Genomic DNA, 17,934 nt, shown 5'->3' with positions numbered 1-17,934 from the left:
AGAACCGACCCCCGTGTTACCACTTTTAGACATTTAATCCTCCGATAGGGACCACAGATTCAGCACAGAATGAGAAGGAAGAATGATAGCACTATTGCTGTTTTGGTTTTTCGGCATCGGCGAGAACCACGGCAGTCATATCATGGATATCATCAACCGCATCTCATGCAACCACAAATCTGGACTGTCAATCTGGAACAACTCAGCCATGCAATGTCAGAAAGATTGGCTAGAATTTGATTAGAAGAGACAGGGCTGTTGGTCTTGGGGTACGTAGGAGAGCGCCGTGAGTGGCCAGACAGCTATCATATCATCATATCATGGTGAACGTTGGTGTTTCTCACGGCCGAGACCTGCACGGTTGACCTCTTGTGACCATTCCGGGGAGCGGCGAAGCGAAAGTCATTGCTTCATTTAGGGATCCAGAATTTCATTTAAGGCAGTCATCAACATCAGTCGATAAATTGAGGTGTTGACGGAATAAACAGGGTGGTAGCCAGCATGTCCTCATTGACCAATCGCCAGCGTCGCCGGTCCCCGCCGGCTCGATCAGAATGGCACCACAACCGCCCAAATCGTGCCATGCACCACTGGACTGTTTGAGCCTGTGCTGCTGACTCATTATAAACCACAATTCTGATTGGTTCTTTGGTTCTACGCCCTTTAATTCCCCAGGATCGGGAACCCAAGCAGTGGTATGATGATATTCAAACCAGATGAAATCTGACCACTATGGATGTGTCCGGCTACGTGGGTGCTGGGAGCTCGCCGTTTGAAGGAATCAAGCTAGCTACCAAGTTGGTACCGGTATAGAAAATTTGATCTGCATTTTTGCTTGTATAAGAAGATGGCAGTTACCGTTCCCAAAGTAGTCTTCTCCTCTCATCACAATCATCAACCATCAACAGCTTCATCAAAGCAGTAACAACTTCTCCACTCCAACCAAATCGCCACTCAATTCTTCGAGTCTATCACTTTATTAAGTCTTTGACTTAATCAACTCAACTACAACTTTCCACCAAAAAAACAAATCAACCCAATCAATCAACATGTCTTCCATCGTTGTTCGATCTGCCGCCCGCGCTGTTCAGACTCGCCAGTTTTCTCTCCTGACTGCGATGCGAAATGCCGGCCGAGCTATGGAATCTCACCCCTTCGAGCGTCTTCCCCGAACTCAGAAGCCCGCTTCTCCTGATTACGCCAAGATGTTCAAGAGAGTTGGCAGCCAAGCCCTCTTGTAAGTTGACAATTCCATACACTCACACTTCTCTATTGGCATGTAACTAACTAGTTCCTCAGCTTCTTCCCTGGCTTCGCTGTCATCCTTGGCTGGCCTTTGGCTGCCCAGTATGCCTTTGACGGTAGACTGTAAAGGATATACCAACAACATTCTGATCTTTTCGATCAACTTCGAACGAGCAAGACCTGACGGTACCGCTTCTCGATAACAGCATTTATACATGGTTACTTGAATATTGGGACCGATTTGAACAATGCACAGTTACTTGTATATAGCATTGGAAGGCGTTGGGGTGCATTTCGAATGGGATGATGCTTAGAGCATCCTACCTACGACTACATATGATAAATTTCTTAGACATACCATAATTCCATATGTTCAACAACTATTCAATTTATTCACTTTTCTTGTGTGAAAACTTCTCTATTCTTATATACTATTTCCTGAAGTTCATATATACCCCGCTTAACACACGGTGATATTGCATTAGACACATCATCGATCACTTCATTCATGCATGAACAACATGGGGTAATAACCGATCAATATCCCTGACAACTTTATCGACAGCATCGTACATATGAAACACCTTCTCGGCAATCTTCATTGACCACCAAGATACGCCGAGTTATACCCCGAATGATACGATTCAACAGACTTGTAGCCCGATATCTTCTTGACCCTCTTCCGACCCGTAAACCTACCCAAGACAAAGGCAGCAGCAAGAAGAAATGGTACACCAACACCAACACCGAGAACGACACCATTGTGCCACTTGACGTCCTCCTTTTGCTTATACATCATGCGTTGCGTTTCGAGATATGGTACCACGTCGTCGTCTATGACTATGAAATGCTGAGACTTGTCCATCCAGGGGCTACCGTGGACTCGAGCATCGTTATCATAAGGTCTATCGGGTTGTGAGACGGCCCAGACATTCATGAGGTTACTGGCGGCGGCTTTGACTTGTTCTGCGTCGATATCGTCGTGTTCTTTATTGGGAAAGTCGCTGGCCAAGTCGCTGAACTTGAAAGTATATGACTTTTCTTTATTTTTGAGCTCTACTCATGCGTTAGCCTGTCTTATTTGTAAGGAATGGTAATGTTTCGAGTCGTACTCTTACTCCATGTCAAATTACTCGAGTTGCTTGGCCGATCCGTGTCTCTCACAAAGTGCCACTCAATAAGAGTGGTATAGTTGTCATCTGTCCCCTTCCAGCTAATCGTATACTCGTGATCCCACAAAACCAGTGCTGGGTTCTTTCCAAAGTTGTTGGGAGACTCTGGCCAGGTGTTCTCAGGATATGAACAGCCTTTCGCTGTATCTTCACCAATGGTTGAGCACCATACAAACGAGGTGATGCAGATAGCATCCTTTTGTTGACAAAGCCACCGATCTTTAGCGGGATTGAAGGCATTGGCCGAGGGAATCATCGATGCCATAGTGGCAGCAATCAAAAGTTTTTTGACCATTGTAACTGAGTTGAAGAGTACCGTGGTAATTGAGACGCCTAGCTCGTTGTAAGTCTCGACTCAAATAAATAATAGTGACCAGCATCTTTGTTGACGACGATCACGGGTACGATTAACAATTTGAGCCAAACAAATAACTAAAGACGGCATAGTGTTTAAAGACGCCTTCAGTAGCAGTACTTCATAAACTCTATGGTGTTGACCCACCGTTAATCTGTTTGCGGACAGTTGCCAAGACAGCGACATGATCACCTCGTCTTTGTTTCCCCGGTAGAAGTAAATGGACTACCTATTGGGCAGCGGGAACGTTGGCTTCTTAAGTCTTAGGGCGTAAAAATAAGTAGATAGATAAAATCTCGACTTGTTTGCATACGGATAAGTCTGACTATGTATAATTCGAGATGCAGTGATTGAATGACAGTCGAGGCACGTATTGATGCTTCCAGTCTAGACATCTTCTTATGGAACAAACCTTCCACACAACGCACTCTAAAACCCCCATCAGTACTCTGTAGGTATGTAATGATTATCTTTAGTAGTCATCAGGGTACCAGAAAAGTTGGTGGCTGGAAAGCGTTTTCAGAGGTTGTTATTGATTTGAATCAGCGGCGGGTGAGAATAAGCTCTGGGAGAATCAAAGTAAATGTTCTTGCATGGCTAACACGGTGAGGCCATCACTTGATGAGCAGGTCACTCATCACAAGACACAGGCAGGTGCCGTTCCAGGCACTTGCCATGGATGGTACCCCAGCCGGTGCCCCACGGCGGGGTTCGCTTTTCAAGTCTTATCAGTTATCGCTCGTCCGTCGGGCAGGTACGTGCCCCACGACTCTTTGGTGTGACTTCATTAGGTCAGCAGTCTCAGCTGTCTCATGTTTCGTTGAGTTGAACCTTTATCTGTAAGTCTATGGCAATAATAAATACGTGCTCTTGTTGCTTGCACAAAGAAACCCTACACGATATATATATTTACCGGCCTGCTATCAGGCTGTTGGCATATTAACAAGAGTTCTCTTCTATAAAATCTCGGCTACCACCCCGCCTCAGCCTTACGTTGCGTTGCGTCTTGGTCAGCTTCATACAACATGGCGAAGCCCTTGCAGTTTGCTCCGTTCATTTCGGAGATCGAGTTGCCTTTCTATTCTGCGCTTTTCGCTTCAAAGCTTGATCATGACAAGCTCGACGACTCAGCGCGAAGTGTCCTTGGACTCTATGAACCGCGTTCTGAAGAGCCCGAGTCCAGTTGCCGTTTACAAATACTAGGAAATGCTCTCACGAGCAGCAAGTAGGTATCTTGTTTGCCTTCGCGCATTTCTTCTCTGACCACAACAGAACTAATGAGCCCAGTTCACCCCTTGCGGCAATGCGAGCCGAGGGCATCATCAGAAATGTGAACACGCTCGAGGATTTCAAAAATACAGATAAGCCCGCCATGCTGAGGACCGCTGGTCGACAGGTATTTCTTCCCCACCTCATCAAGGATATGGGTTTAACTAACACTATCAGGTATGGGATGCGATCAAAGATGGTAGTATCTACTCTGTTCCATCCCTCCTGTCCTCCTTTATTATACTCTCCTATGCCGACCTCAAAAAGTACAAGTTCACATACTGGTTTGCTTTTCCAGCCCTGCATTCCGATCCTGTATGGAAACGGTCAGGCCCAATCGAACGCTTAACCTCACAGGAAACCACAGCTCTAGTCGACAGAGTTGGGACTTGGAGATACAGTGTCGATACTCGTGAGCGTGGTTTCTTCCTGGCAAAGAAGGTCTCCGGAAGACGGGAGACCGATGATCCCGACACTCCCCAGGAGCTCCCTTTCTATTGGGAAGTTGGCTCACTGCGCGATTTTGAAACTGGTTTCTTTGACCAGGTGCCTGAAGAAGATCGCTATGTGGCATTCACCGACCCTTCTACATACCCAGAGGCGCCCGGATGGCCTTTACGAAACTTCTTGATTCTCATCCGACATCGCTTCCGCCTGACCAAGACCAAAGTTATATGTTACCGTGATACTTGGGCAAAGAGACATGAGGCGAAGAGCTTGATTCTCCCAATCGAGATGGACCCTGTCGAGAACTTGGATATTACCGAAATGCCCAAAGTTACTGGCTGGGCTCGGTCAAGCAATGGCAAGCTCCAGGCGCAACAAGTGAACCTGGGAGAGTACATGGATCCAGCACGACTAGCCGATAGTTCAGTTGATCTGAATTTGAAGCTCATGAAATGGAGAATTGCTCCTAACCTGAATCTAGAAACCATCAAGAATACAAAGTGCCTGCTCCTGGGCGCCGGCACCTTGGGAAGTTACGTATCGAGGAATCTGATGGGCTGGGGCGTTCGGAAGATTACGTTTGTGGATTACGGCCGAGTGTCATTTTCCAATCCTGTGCGCCAGCCGCTGTTTAACTTTAACGATTGTCTTGAAGGAGGAAAACCCAAGGCACTTCGAGCGGCTGAGGCGCTGAAGGAAATCTATCCTGGCGTCCACAGTGAGGGACACGCGCTATCCGTTCCCATGCTTGGACATCCTTTCACAGACGAAGGCAAGACAAAAGAAGACTACCAGAAGCTAGAGAAGCTTATCAACGAGCACGACGCCATATTCCTACTTATGGATTCTAGAGAATCACGATGGCTACCAACTGTTATGGGCAAGGCCGCAGGCAAGATTGTCATGAATGCTGCGCTAGGATTTGATTCATACGTTGTTATGCGACATGGTACCGAGAGCAGTCCTGAAGGACAGACACCTCTGGGTTGCTACTTCTGCAATGATGTTGTTGCGCCAGCAGATGTGAGTTTTGATCTGTACTTTCACTTTCACGACTGACATTCTTTTAGTCACAAAAGGATCAGACTCTGGACCAACAATGTACCGTTACCCGTCCTGGAGTTGCACCCATCGCCTCTGCTCTTCTGGTAGAACTTCTGACAAGCTTGTTGCAACACCCCCTTGGTAAAGACGCGCCTGCTCCACAGCCAACTTCAGGAGTAGTTCCAGAGAGAGACCCTCCCGATCATGCCTTGGGACTTGTTCCTCATCAGGTTAGAGGCTATACTTCGACGTTTCAGCAAATTGTCATTCGTGGCCAGTCTTACGACTGCTGTAGCGCATGTAGCCCCAAGATCCTCAATGCCTATCGCCATGACGGTTGGGGATTCGTGAAGAGGGCATTGCAAGAGAAAGAATATGTGGCAGAGCTCTCGGGCTTGGCAGAAGTCCAGCGAAAAGCAGAGGAAATGGCAGGTCGTGTTGATTGGGAAGAGGACGATGATGACCTTGTGGACGACGGCGAAGGAGAACTTATCTAGACGATTGTAAATGATTAGACTAAGGACGCATAACAGGTATTCTAAGAAGTGTGGCCTAAGTAGCATAAACTGACCCACTAATTTCATCTCTTACGTTCCCAACGGCAATATTAAACCTTGTCAACTCAAGGGTAACAAATTTAGCAATTAAACTCTTTTCAACTGTTTAAGTACTTTTATAAGAGCATATTAAGACATTAGTTAAGGGTCATATTTATAATGGCTTTAGTGGAGGTTTATAATGGTTTATATCTTTTAGTTTAGCTTTAGGCTTGTACCTTTCTTCCTACCACGATGACAAGGAACTGCAAGTCATATGAGTTGGCATACAAGTGATACCCTCACAACACAAATACTGCAGCAACGATCGAATTGTTAAAATCCCATTCTTAAAGTCAAGCATAAACAAAGACCCCTTGACGGACAATTTGCCATCACCCCGAGCTACAAGTGATGCAATCTCATTGCAACCACACTCTTAGTAGATTCACGGTTTACACCTTTTTCAGATTTATTTCCACCGTTCACCACAAGAATGTGACAATCTCTCCATCTTATTACTAAAGAGATTTGTGTCTGATATAATTTCGGCAACATCCTTTACTCGGGACAGCTGGAACGCAGATATAGTGCCTATATATATACCGTTACGCTAGATCGAGATCATGGACTGAGACAAAACGATAAAATCGTAAGATGGACTGATGCAAAGACAGACGTCTTCTGTCGGCCGCTTGCAAGGTAGAGAGATACCGTTTTCGAAGTTCGGCCGACCTTCTAGAAGAACAGAGCTGAAAACGGTTGCCACAAGCTACCCCACACTCATAGGATGAGACGCGCTTATAGAACTTGCCCACGCGTTAAATGGCCATGCAGAAATCTCAAGGTGGGAAATCGTCTATTTGTTCTTAATTTTTTAAACAACGGACATCAAATAAACTCATCAAACCTCACAAAATGCTCATCGGCGTTTGCGGAAGTAAAATTACCTCAAAGTCCATATAACAAAGCTCATAAACTTACATTACAAACCCAGGTATCTGCTCCGGCAAAAAGACGGTGGCCCAATATCTGGTTGAGCACCATGGCTTCAAACACCTCTATCTTCAGCCATCATCGCAGACAGCGCCTTCCAATTCCTCGCTTGGTCCAGAATCAGCTTCTTCTGACGGTCACGGCACTGAATCTCTGTCGCAGTCCCAATCAAACGACTCAGAAGCCTTCAAAGGCGCTCTAACTTCCGCTGCGCTCACCACCAATAATGGCTACAATTCATCCTCTGAAACCACACTGACCCTCCGGGCTGGTCCGCAGCATGTCTTTTCCACACCTGAGGAACTTCTCGACTTTGTTACCAAGCAATGGCGCAGCCGCTATGTCACCACCGACATTCCCACAGAGGCTGCTCTCGATGTTTTCCTCCGTCGTCCCTTCTTCCTGCTCCTCTCGGTTGACGCACCATTGACGGTCCGCTGGCGCCGGTTTCAAGAGCGCGCAAGACAGAGGCGCGCGGGACAGCCTGACATGAGCCTGGAAGACTTTGTCGCAGAGAGTGATACCCACTTATACGATGCTCAGAAGGGCTTGTCTCCCCTCATCTCGCGTGCTGTCGTGAGACTTCTCAACACCTCATCATCCTTAGCGCACCTCTACGCGACCCTTGGAAAGCTGGATATTCCGAACCCTGATCGTCTACGTCCGTGCTGGGATACCTACTTTATGGAATTGGCGTCCCTGGCTTCTCAGCGCTCTAACTGCATGAAGCGTAGAGTTGGATGCGTGCTCGTGGGAAAAGAGCGTAGGGTCATCAGCACTGGTTATAACGGAACTCCGAGAGGACTACAGAACTGTGCTGACGGAGGCTGCCCACGATGCAATGATGGCAACAGCTCAGGAGTGGGTTTGTCGACTTGTCTATGCATTCATGCCGAAGAAAATGCCCTTTTGGAAGCCGGCCGGGAGAGGATACGGGAGGGTTCGGTTCTTTACTGCGACACGTGTCCCTGCCTCACATGCAGTATCAAGATTTGTCAAGTGGGCATCAGTGAGGTTGTCTACGCCCACACATACAGCATGGACACTGCTACAGCTCGGGTGTTCAGGGAGGCGGGCGTGAAGCTGAGACAGTTCATACCAGTAAGTACATGGAACCCCTTTCTACAACAAGCCTGAATGATAATCACAAATTATCATGGCGTGGCGCCTGGGGAACTCTATCACTGACTTAAGTTTAGCCACCGAATGGCCTCATTCATCTCGAGAAGATGGAACTTTACTAGATCGTCGGTATCTCAGCCGTCTCACTCTTGTTCCCTGCTATGTCTTTGCCGAGAACTTCGGGCAAGATAAGCTGGTTAATGTCCGCGGATTGTGGCTTGGTGAAGTCCAACGTGATGACTGAGATGCTTCAATGGGATGCAGTGATGATGATGCGCTTGCTGAAGATCGTCAGCTGCAATGGCATGCAAAATATCGCTCATCTCGATCCTCCCTTCACGAGGAGGTGCATATGAGATGAGACTTCACCTGAAGACTACACTACAGCTGGTGTTGAAGCTACCCCTCGCCTTCTCCCTTGCGAACGTGATGTCCAATTGTCCAATCAAATACTTTGGCCTATGCTCATGCAGTGCCAGTTCTGTACCGAGTCCACTTGAAGCAATGCTACGTCGAGTTTACACGATAGTAACCAACCAAAGAGTCGAATGGGATGCGTTTGCATTGCCAGCGTGGCCCGTTATTGAGGCCAGCCGGTTTTTGTCTGAATCCCCATCCCAAGACCCCCAAATGACAGCAAATCACAGAATTTGGCATGTAGGGTAATCCAAGTCTACTTGGCCGTAGTGAAAGGCCCCGGCAAGATCAAGCCACTTTGCGTCATGGTGTTTTTTGTGCGTTTTCGGTTTCGGAAAACGGTGCGCTTGGGTGTCAGGCTGGCTCAGTTCTTGACGGTTTCTATGCACGGCCGACGGACGGTCTGGCACATAGATACACGTTATGCCCGCATCTTAGCGTCTTCTACTATATGAAATTGTGCAGGCTGTAACTAATTGTTGGTTCGTTTCATGTTGGATAACAACCGTTGTTGACTGCATCGCAACAACATGACAACGGTTACGCCCTGCAGGAATCAGCCCGTAGATAGGGGCTGAAGACATTCTGAAGATAGGACAGACGCCGTGTAAGCGGCCTCTGCTCTGGCTGCAGCGGCCCTTTGTAATATGAATTGCATAGGGGTTCCCTTTTATAGAGCCGGAGACTTGTGTGCGGTGTGCTTCAACAGCCTCCTAGTTGCAGCCGATGTCCCATAAAAATATGCAACCAAGTCAAGCGGTCAACAATCTGGCCTATTTAGTTTAGATGCTGCACAGCCTGTTAATAACCCTGCCTAGTGCAAAATATGCGAGCGCGGGGCATGTGCAGCATAGTGTTAGTATACATATATATGTACGTGCGATGCATGGTTAGTTGTGTAGATAGATGAAGGATAAGAAGTGACTTGTATCTCATGCTCAGTGTAAGTCCGATTTAGACGTTCGATCGAGAAGCACGGAGCATCTCCAAGAGTAGCCATGACAGCCGTCATGTGCTGAACGAGGGCATTGATTGGTAGACGGTTTTTCAAAGTAAATACAACAGTAGCAAACTAACTCACTTGGTTGGGTGTCCAGACTTAACTAGGGGACGCTGCTAAACATCCCAAGTTCTATATGTGACTCTGATACGATAACACACCAGAACGGTCCCAGTTCATGAGCAGGGCTTTTTTGCTGTTCTCGTCCACACGCAGGCCAACAAACTCGCAAACGCACACACGAGTGAATTGTTTAGCGTGAATTACTATGTACTTATCGCATATGGCAGGGGGCCACCCCAGACTCTCGCACAAGAAGCGAAATGACACGAGAGGGCTGGCATAAAGAGCACAATTTAAAGACCCAAATTAACACAGCTAGACTCAGCGGGTACGGTAGGAGTGCACAAGAGGGAATAGTGAAAATAGGGGGGGCCCGTGGCCGTTCATCCACCGTTTTTGTTTGTTTTGATCGAGGAGATTTGCTGCGCGTCATGGGTAGGCCCGGCGTATCGGGAGGCTGATACACTTGACCTGGAACTGGGGATCCCCATGAGATGGGATGGATAGACGGGATGCTGCTGCTGGTGTGTGTGTGTGTCTGTGTACCTGAAGAGGTGCCCTAGCTTCTGGTTAAGGCCACTGAGCGGTTATCTTTGGGACTGACTGGCATGGAAAATTTGCTGTGATCAAGACCAAGGCTTCTCATGCCCTTTCAGTAGATGCCTTATTTGGCCAGGCTGACGCTGTCTCGGGTTGTACACGCTGTGTTGTACAACACAACACATCTACACTGTACTCCATCGCTCGCCTCGTACAGTACTGCCTCGAGTACAGACATCCAGGATGGAGCATGCCCATCAACAAGTGACGGCGACGATCATGACGCTGAGTGGTCTGAAGAAGACGGGAACCAGCGAACGAGTGGACATCAGACACGGACCAGGCAAGCCCAGCCAGTCCCCTAACACTACCCAAACCCCATCCAAGCCTAACCCCATCGCATCGTATCTTGCTTGCTTCCTGCAAGCTTCCATCTGGACTTGGGGGCCGTTCCAGCGTCTTCTGTAGGTACATTCGATGCCTTAGACAGTTAGATACATGCTCTATCTGCGACCGCATGACAGACCAGCAGAAGCGCTCGATTCTTTGGCTTGAGTACAATAAATCTCATGCTATTTCATCACGATCTTGTCCTATCTCGTCGAAATCCCATACCATGCCATGCTCTACTTGTATGCGACCTTTTAAACGGGCGTCAGCCCCTGGCGGCTGGCTGGAAAGTAACAAAAAAGAGTCCCCTGGGTCTGTCAAAAGGTCGTAAAGAGTGGCTTACAATGGCTTGACAAGAGTCTGAAGGCCACCAGCCGCCTCATGGACGGGAGTACCCCTGAGCGAGCGCTGGCGCTGGGATGCGCCCAGTGGAGCACCTGGGAGAAGCGAGGACAGGGCTTTGGACGTCTCGACTTATATGTCAGTCTCTGAAAGAAGATTTTCTCACTTCAACTGTGCTGGTAGTCTGAAAGAGCCAGACGGTCAGTAATAGGTAGTTAGCACCTGTTGTCAGCCTCTCCCGGCAAGACTATGCACGGCATTGTCCATGATTAATGTTCAGCCCTTTGTTACAGACTTAGATGAGATGCTTCTTAGTTGAGATGGAATCCAGGAACCACCGACTAGCTATCGTAGAACTCACTTACAGAGAGAGTCCTAGCGCAACCCAAGCTTGTGCACGGGAATGTCTCGTCGTAGAAAAACAACGTGCTGTTCCCTGACGATCGCTGATCGTCGTTATGTATCGGAGAAGCTTTTTGACCTAACTACAGTACTGTATGTAGAGTATAGTGCTGTATAGCACCTACGTAAGACTATGACGAGGAGAAAGTGTTTGGGTTGAAGAGTTCAAGAGGACGTAATATCTACGTTGGATATGATGAACGGAATGTGATTGTCTTGACGGATGTGCCATCATCGATGAGACAGAGAGATCAGGGCTATTACACTCCTAAATTTTGGAGATACCGAGCAGAGGTGCACGTTGTAGAGTAGTTTTGTAAGTAGAAGAGGCTTGAAATGGAACATGGGCGGACGGGGATCAGCTCCCGACGCTATCCTTGTTAAGAAGCCTTGAACTGACAAGGGGTGAAGGGTGTGATAGTGTCAGTGTCTGTTATTCTCGTACCCCTTGTTTAGACAAAACGCGTCTTTTAGTGACGCGATATTTCCCATTTGGGTAACCGTGTAAACAAATGCGTCACTTGTAGCGCGCCTCTGCCCTAGTTTGTTGTTTTTCCGCATCTGAAGATGACGGAGATATCTGTTACGAGGGTACATAGTATTAAAAACTTGCCTCCCACGTAATGACGCGTGTTGACCCTTTTTATTGCGTAGATGATGATAGTTTGCTGATTATTTCGCCCTTTTGTTTGATTTATTGATATCATCAAAGGGACGTTGTTGTGTATTGACTGAAGGAGGAGTAGATATGGAGATGTTCAGCGTTTACACGGGCAAAAAACTCCCCACTGCAGAGGGCCTTACCACTAACACACACTGCGCTACTGCAGTTTTTACGGGGGCGTGCACCAAGATCCGCCAACTGCCAGCCTGCGCCAACCTTTTCTTTAACACGCGCCATCCCTAACCTAGGTCATGCCATACCCCAACAAGGACCCTCCCTCTGCACTTTCAGCCATCTGTCTCTCGCCCTTCAGGTCCCCTCTGGTCCCTCCCCCTCCTCTCTACCCGCTCTAGAGCCTATCCCACGCCCTCCTTGAGGTCTCTCACTCCTCGAGTTCAATCAATTCTGCACCAACTTTTAGACAAGTGCATACCAGCCTGACCTGTCCACAACCACTCGTTGTCATTTCGACCTTGTCATCTGAGTCACAAGACTAGACCCCCGTTGTGAATATCCACGTTCCCTGGAAAGGGTTCTTTTCTTTCTTTCTTTTGGTTTTAACGAGGGGTCTTTTCTGTACTTACACTATTACAACCCACAAAACAAAGACAGAAAAGAAAGGCAGGAGAGACAAGCGAGAAACGATTTGCTTTTTAGTCTGGTCTTTTACAGCTTCTTTAGTCTGTGTCAGGACCCATCCATACACATACCCATGCTCAAGCCCGCCAGCGCCATGGCCCCAACTGCCACCCACTCATACTAAAGGTACTTTACTTTACGTCTCTTGAACCCGCCCACCCCCAAATCAATTCAACTTGCACGAAACACGACACTGCTGCACACTACTACAACTACAACTACTATACTTCTACAACTGCATAGTAGTTCCAACTTTCTACCAACCTCTCTTCTCTATAAACCTCACCTTTTTTTTTTTGTTTTTTTTGTCGACAAACAAATCGTATTTAATTAATTCGCGATAACGCACGACACTTATACCCGGCCCGCGATTATCTTGCTGCCTTGTCGATTCATCACCGTTCGGAACCATCTCGATTGCAGCCTGCGCTTTACACGTCTGCCTATCTCATTTAGCGTCTTGATTTCACAAATCTAGTAGTCGAGTCATGATATGACCTTTGACGTCCGAGTGAGACTGGCATAGCTATTTGCGATTTGTAGGGTATCGCGTCGAGCTGCTTCTCACATCTTCGATTTCGCCGTTTGATGCAGCACCTACCGTTTCGTTTCGTCGCATCCCACTTTCACCACCAACAATCGGGGACCGTGACCTTTACTTTTTCCCTACCGCATTGTTCAACGAATATTTCTATTCACCTCGCACCGGCATTAGACAACAATAAGGCCTGATATCTTTCACTATTTACATCGCATCGGCCTTGCTCCACTTACCGGCTCGCGACAATCACGGGCGCGCATCATCTCGCAACCTCACAATGTCCTTCTCGAACAGCAGTGGTGGCACAATCGCCCTACCATCGCCAACACACGCTCACCACATCGACGTCACATCGGCAGTTCGCACATTACGACGATCTATTTCGCGATCACCTTCAAAGTTCTTGACGCGCTCCAGTCCGCAATCGCTGAGCCCCGAGAGCCCCCACCAAACATCACCTCAATCGCCCTCCCAATCGCCTTGCCGTCGATTTGGCGCGACGCCTCAAAACCAACACACTCTACCGTCACATACGCGGTCGGCACCACCTAACAACGGTATCCTTCACCCCGCCTTCACGCCTTTCCGCCCCAACGTCCGACTTTCCTTAAGGTCCGCCAAAGCCGGAAAGACCTCTCCCTTGAGACAGTTGACAAGAACCCGCACGTCGCCAAGGAGTCCTCTGAAGCGGGCTCTGAACACCGCACCCGACAGTGGCAATTCTTTACCCGCCATGCCCGCGCCCTCTGTTATCGACGTTACAGGACAAGAGAACAACGCGCTCGGAGCCACAAGCCCTCTGACTGTGAGTCCCGAGAAGCGAAGTAACCTTCACCTCGAAGCACCTGGATCTTCGCCAACGGCATTTATCAAGTCCCTTGACGGGCACTACGAATTCCAAATGGTTCCCAATAATGGATCGTTGAAGCGCAGCGATGCGACTATGAATCTGGACCAGCCGAGCCAGGAAAGCCCAGTGGCTAAGCGTCGTAGCTTGCATGGAATCTCGGTGCTGGGCCAGAACGAGGACCAGAACGTCTTTGGTTCCAACACAACATCGTCGCAGAGCTTCTTTATCCACGAGGATGCATCTACAGAGTATGAGATTGCGGGCACTACTGGGTCGCCATTCCGGGACCCGGTCCCTTCCCCAACACCTACAAACAGCAATGTACCCAAGAGGTCATCGTCTTTGCGGAAGTCGACCCTGCAACAAAGATACGGGGAGCGGGGTTCTTGGGGCAGAAGGTCTGGCGAGCGACAGCTAGCTCAGATGAGCGCCGAATACTCCCCTGTCCGAAGTCGCCCACGCCTCTCTCAGGACCAGTTTGTCCCTCCTGCTGTACCTCAAGAGAGTCCTTTTGCGTCCACAACACCAGCTTCGAAACCACCTACTTTTATCACCGATGTTGACTATGAGTCTAATCCACTATCTACTACACCCACCTCGCAACCGCCTGGCTTCGCAGGTGCTGATATGGGCTACGAGCACACACCTGTATCAACTACGCCTATTTCGAAGCCCCCTATCTTCGCGGTCGACAAGGGACATCAACCCCATCCGTTGTCCAAGACCTTGACGACATCATCTTCAGGCAATAGCCTCACTGAGGAGACGCCCATGTATGCTCCTGTTGCCAGGGTGCCAGCTAAATCTCACATCTTTTCACGCTCCCTGCCCCTCAATGCAACAAGGCCAACCCGTCCCAATGATATGGCCAGGGCTATGGCGACGCCTAGCCAGAACCATCTGTGGGTCGGTGCTTTCAACTCTACTGGTTTGATTTCCAAGGTCAACCGAAATCCCGAGGAGGATGCAGACAAGAAGATGGCACCTCCTGATACACCGTGCAAGAAGCACTCTAACCCTTTCGCCACTTTCCCTCCACCAGCCGGGAGTGCCATGAAGAAGAGGGTTAACAACCGAAATTCTTTTGGCGGAATTCCCTCAACACCGTTCAGCAATGGCGGCGTCCAGGGTACCAACTCTAACCCCTTCAGTAGGCCTGGTAAGGGCATGTCTATCTTCCAACGCAGTGCTTCTAGGGGTGCACGCCGCGGTAGCGTCCTTAGTCTCGATGGCGACGAGAACAATCTTTTTAATGACACGCTTGACTTCTCCACCCCAATGGAGGGCGACGCTCCTCCAACCCCGACCAAGAATACTCTTACTCCCAGCCTTAGCAAGGTTAGCGAGCACTCTTTCGAAAGCCCTCAGGACAACCACAGCCCAACCGCGAATCGTATCCTCCACGCCCCTACGCCCATCTTCGGTAACCCAATTCCTCGAGAAGCAACTTGTAAGTCGGACTCGGCAGCACCGAACGTTTCAGCAGGATCAATCGACAATTCAAGTCGACCGCTCCGCGCTGGGTGTTTGTATTCACCATCATCGCACCTCCCTCTGTCTTCGCTTAGCCGTTCCAGGGCTCGTCGAGGTCTACACTCTCCTTCTCCACTCAACACAGTTTCTTTGCGTCATTCCATAAGCTCTCCTACTCAAACATTTACTAAATCGAAACTTTCTGTATCAGCGAGCCCTCTTGATGGACGAAGAACACCGCAAACACCTCGTGAGAGTTTGCTTCCCCTCGATACCAGCCGACTGTCAATTTCGCAGGCTGGCGACTCCTTTTCTGACAACATGGCGCCTCCCGTAACCCCAACAGCAGGCCGAGATTTGAGGTCCTCAACTAGCCTCCTTGTTACCCCCGTGAATATCCGCACCAGCAACGTTGATCTTGACGTGAGCTTGTCATCACGGTTTGAAAAGGTTGAGCAGATTGGAAAGGGAGAATTCTCGCTTGTCTACCGAGTCACTCAAGTGGACCAACAGCAGATGACCTTCGATGACCTCATCGCAACTCCCTCAAAGAGCCCCGCAAAGGGAAAGGTATTTGCCGTGAAGAAGAGTAAGCAACCTTTCCAAGGACCCAGGGATCGGGAAACCAAGCTCCGAGAGGCGGAGATTCTCAAGGCCTTGAGCCACTCCCAGCATGTGGTACAGTATTTTGACAACTGGGAGCACAACTATCATCTGTACATCCAGACTGAGTACTGCGAGGAGGGCACCCTCGACAAGTTCTTGGGCAATGTTGGACGGGGAGGTCGATTGGATGACTTCCGCATCTATAAGATCCTTCAGGACCTTTGCCTGGTAAGTTACTTTGACTCACGTTGCATTCTGTACAAAGCTAACTGGATCATAGGGTCTCAAGGACATCCACGACGCTGGCTTCATGCACTTGGACTTGAAGCCGGCAAACATCCTTGTCACCTTTGAAGGCGTTCTCAAGATCGCTGACTTTGGTCTGGCTCAATCATGCTCATCTGCTGAGGGTGTTGACGTTGAGGGTGATCGTGAGTACATGGCTCCCGAGATGCTCAAGGGCAAATCCTGCCAATCCGCCGACGTCTTTTCTCTGGGCCTCATCATCCTCGAGACCGCAGCAAATGTAGTCCTCCCTGACAACGGACCTACTTGGATTGCTCTGCGTTCCGGTGATCTCTCCGAAGTACCCAGTCTAACCTGGAACCCTTCAATCGAGGTTCAACGAGATGCGACTGGTAACCCTACCGAGGGAATGGTCAGCGACGGGTTCGCTAGTGACAAGACCCATGACCCAAGCAACCTGTTTGGCTCCTACAAGCGATCGGAACTACAGCAACCTCCCGACTTCATGGTCAATCCCATGCACGTTAGCTCGCTTGATTCTATTGTGCGATGGATGACAGCGCAGGAGCCCAGCGAACGGCCAACTGTGCACCAAGTCCTTCAACTAGAGGGTATGCAGTGGATCAGCCACCAGCGCGCCGCACCGGCTACTGTTTACGAAGGAAACTGGGGACCAGCCGACATGTTCCCCATCTCCGAAATATCAATCGCAGAGGGCGGCGACAGCGACACAGAGATGACGGATGTCTAAGGAGGATATACCCACCGCGTGTGACTCTGGATACCACTGGAGTTCTGCAAACGAGAAACTTTTTGTTACAAAATTATGCGCTTTTGATGTTGTCCACATCAATTGTTACTATGATACGATACGAATACCATGAGGAATGGATGTCGTTAGCGGGAGTTGTTTACCTGGCGTTTTTATTGAGTCGGATATACAACATTCGAACCGGGAGCCTGTCGTTTTCTAAGCGCAACACGACACCATCCTGAACCCACACTCTTTTTATCTACCAACTTTTCATTTGTCCGCCACTTGAGAGCGAGAACACATAGTTGCTCCTCTCATCAACGTGGCTTGAATATTTTGCCGTCTCCGAAGCGAGACCGCGTGTACGAAATACCCCGGATGGAACTAGACCATGCTATGATTACAGCGCATATTGGGGGGGAGTAATAATTAAAGGTTTCGACATATCTCTGCATGGTTTTCAGTAGAGAAAGGGGAGACACAGCACAGAACAAAGCATGTGGAAGGGCCACAAGAGACGATTTGTCTCAGCGAACGCATTATACCAGGTTGCAAAGATTTGCTGCATTGGAGAGGAAGGATGGAATATTGTAAATTATAGTAATGGCTCCCGTGAGCACGCATGGGAGGGGAACGATACTTTAAGCCCAACTGCCGACGCAGGGGTTTTATGGATTGAAAGGGCTACTGGATGGAGGAAGCCGATCTGATAGTTGTTGATGATTCTAACGACGAAATGGCATGAATATCATATGATCAATTCACAACAAAACTATCAATTGCTGCTGCTGTACTTGACATGAACGCATGTATGTATCCGG

General features: G+C 48.8%; 5 protein-coding genes across 5 annotated transcripts; 4 read left to right on the top strand and 1 right to left on the bottom strand.

Annotated features, from left to right (window-relative positions):
* The first annotated feature begins 662 nt into the window (after positions 1-662).
* EDB82DRAFT_13159 (uncharacterized protein) lies at positions 663-1,647 on the top strand. Its single transcript, XM_065607039.1, has 2 exons — positions 663-1,237; positions 1,300-1,647. Exons 1-2 carry the CDS (start codon positions 1,050-1,052, stop codon positions 1,370-1,372), a joined length of 261 nt encoding a protein of 86 aa, XP_065465346.1. The 5' UTR covers positions 663-1,049; the 3' UTR covers positions 1,373-1,647.
* Position 1,648: 1 nt separating this feature from the next.
* Positions 1,649-2,919, bottom strand: EDB82DRAFT_13180 (uncharacterized protein). The gene is made up of 2 exons (XM_025731889.2): positions 2,364-2,919; positions 1,649-2,301 (listed from the first exon to the last, which is right to left on the bottom strand). Exons 1-2 carry the CDS (start codon positions 2,710-2,712, stop codon positions 1,844-1,846), a joined length of 807 nt encoding a protein of 268 aa, XP_025590869.1. The 5' UTR covers positions 2,713-2,919; the 3' UTR covers positions 1,649-1,843.
* Positions 2,920-3,503: 584 nt separating this feature from the next.
* On the top strand, positions 3,504-6,215 carry EDB82DRAFT_483368 (uncharacterized protein). The gene is made up of 4 exons (XM_025731890.2): positions 3,504-3,997; positions 4,045-4,168; positions 4,219-5,511; positions 5,559-6,215. The coding sequence occupies exons 1-4, from the start codon at positions 3,798-3,800 to the stop codon at positions 6,027-6,029; spliced, it is 2,088 nt and encodes a 695-aa protein (XP_025590870.1). The 5' UTR covers positions 3,504-3,797; the 3' UTR covers positions 6,030-6,215.
* A 676-nt stretch (positions 6,216-6,891) lies between these two features.
* On the top strand, positions 6,892-8,328 carry EDB82DRAFT_483364 (cytidine deaminase-like protein). Its single transcript, XM_065608209.1, has 3 exons — positions 6,892-7,008; positions 7,066-8,248; positions 8,306-8,328. The coding sequence occupies exons 1-2, from the start codon at positions 6,987-6,989 to the stop codon at positions 8,199-8,201; spliced, it is 1,158 nt and encodes a 385-aa protein (XP_065465345.1). The 5' UTR covers positions 6,892-6,986; the 3' UTR covers positions 8,202-8,248; positions 8,306-8,328.
* Positions 8,329-13,258: 4,930 nt separating this feature from the next.
* Positions 13,259-17,360, top strand: EDB82DRAFT_13010 (uncharacterized protein). Its single transcript, XM_025731893.2, has 3 exons — positions 13,259-15,484; positions 15,719-16,341; positions 16,394-17,360. Exons 1-3 carry the CDS (start codon positions 13,462-13,464, stop codon positions 17,108-17,110), a joined length of 3,363 nt encoding a protein of 1,120 aa, XP_025590873.1. The 5' UTR covers positions 13,259-13,461; the 3' UTR covers positions 17,111-17,360.
* Positions 17,361-17,934: the final 574 nt, after the last annotated feature.

Source organism: Fusarium venenatum (genome assembly GCF_020744135.1).
Source record: "Fusarium venenatum strain MPI-CAGE-CH-0201 chromosome Unknown EDB82scaffold_1, whole genome shotgun sequence".
Taxonomy (NCBI): Eukaryota; Fungi; Ascomycota; class Sordariomycetes; order Hypocreales; family Nectriaceae; genus Fusarium; species Fusarium venenatum.
The sequence above is the reverse complement of the archived record's forward strand: the minus strand, read 5'-3'. Positions and strand labels throughout refer to the sequence as shown.

What these genes read in the sequence shown, in the direction of transcription:
- EDB82DRAFT_483368 (XM_025731890.2), top strand. Translation starts at nt 3,798, where the DNA reads ATGGCGAAGCCCTTGCAGTTTGCTCCGTTCATTTCGGAGATCGAGTTG. An exon ending in AATGCTCTCACGAGCAGCAA is followed by an intron (nt 3,998 to 4,044) that starts GTAGGTATCTTG and finishes TGACCACAACAG; the next exon opens with AACTAATGAGCCCAGTTCAC. An exon ending in TGAGGACCGCTGGTCGACAG is followed by an intron (nt 4,169 to 4,218) that starts GTATTTCTTCCC and finishes TAACACTATCAG; the next exon opens with GTATGGGATGCGATCAAAGA.
- EDB82DRAFT_13010 (XM_025731893.2), top strand. Translation starts at nt 13,462, where the DNA reads ATGTCCTTCTCGAACAGCAGTGGTGGCACAATCGCCCTACCATCGCCA. An exon ending in AATTCCTCGAGAAGCAACTT is followed by an intron (nt 15,485 to 15,718) that starts GTAAGTCGGACT and finishes TTTCTGTATCAG; the next exon opens with CGAGCCCTCTTGATGGACGA. An exon ending in TCCTTCAGGACCTTTGCCTG is followed by an intron (nt 16,342 to 16,393) that starts GTAAGTTACTTT and finishes ACTGGATCATAG; the next exon opens with GGTCTCAAGGACATCCACGA.
- EDB82DRAFT_13159 (XM_065607039.1), top strand. Translation starts at nt 1,050, where the DNA reads ATGTCTTCCATCGTTGTTCGATCTGCCGCCCGCGCTGTTCAGACTCGC. An exon ending in GTTGGCAGCCAAGCCCTCTT is followed by an intron (nt 1,238 to 1,299) that starts GTAAGTTGACAA and finishes CTAGTTCCTCAG; the next exon opens with CTTCTTCCCTGGCTTCGCTG.
- EDB82DRAFT_13180 (XM_025731889.2), bottom strand. Translation starts at nt 2,712, where the DNA reads ATGGTCAAAAAACTTTTGATTGCTGCCACTATGGCATCGATGATTCCC. An exon ending in CTCGAGTAATTTGACATGGA is followed by an intron (nt 2,302 to 2,363) that starts GTAAGAGTACGA and finishes ACGCATGAGTAG; the next exon opens with AGCTCAAAAATAAAGAAAAG.
- EDB82DRAFT_483364 (XM_065608209.1), top strand. Translation starts at nt 6,987, where the DNA reads ATGCTCATCGGCGTTTGCGGAA. An exon ending in GCTCATCGGCGTTTGCGGAA is followed by an intron (nt 7,009 to 7,065) that starts GTAAAATTACCT and finishes TTACAAACCCAG; the next exon opens with GTATCTGCTCCGGCAAAAAG.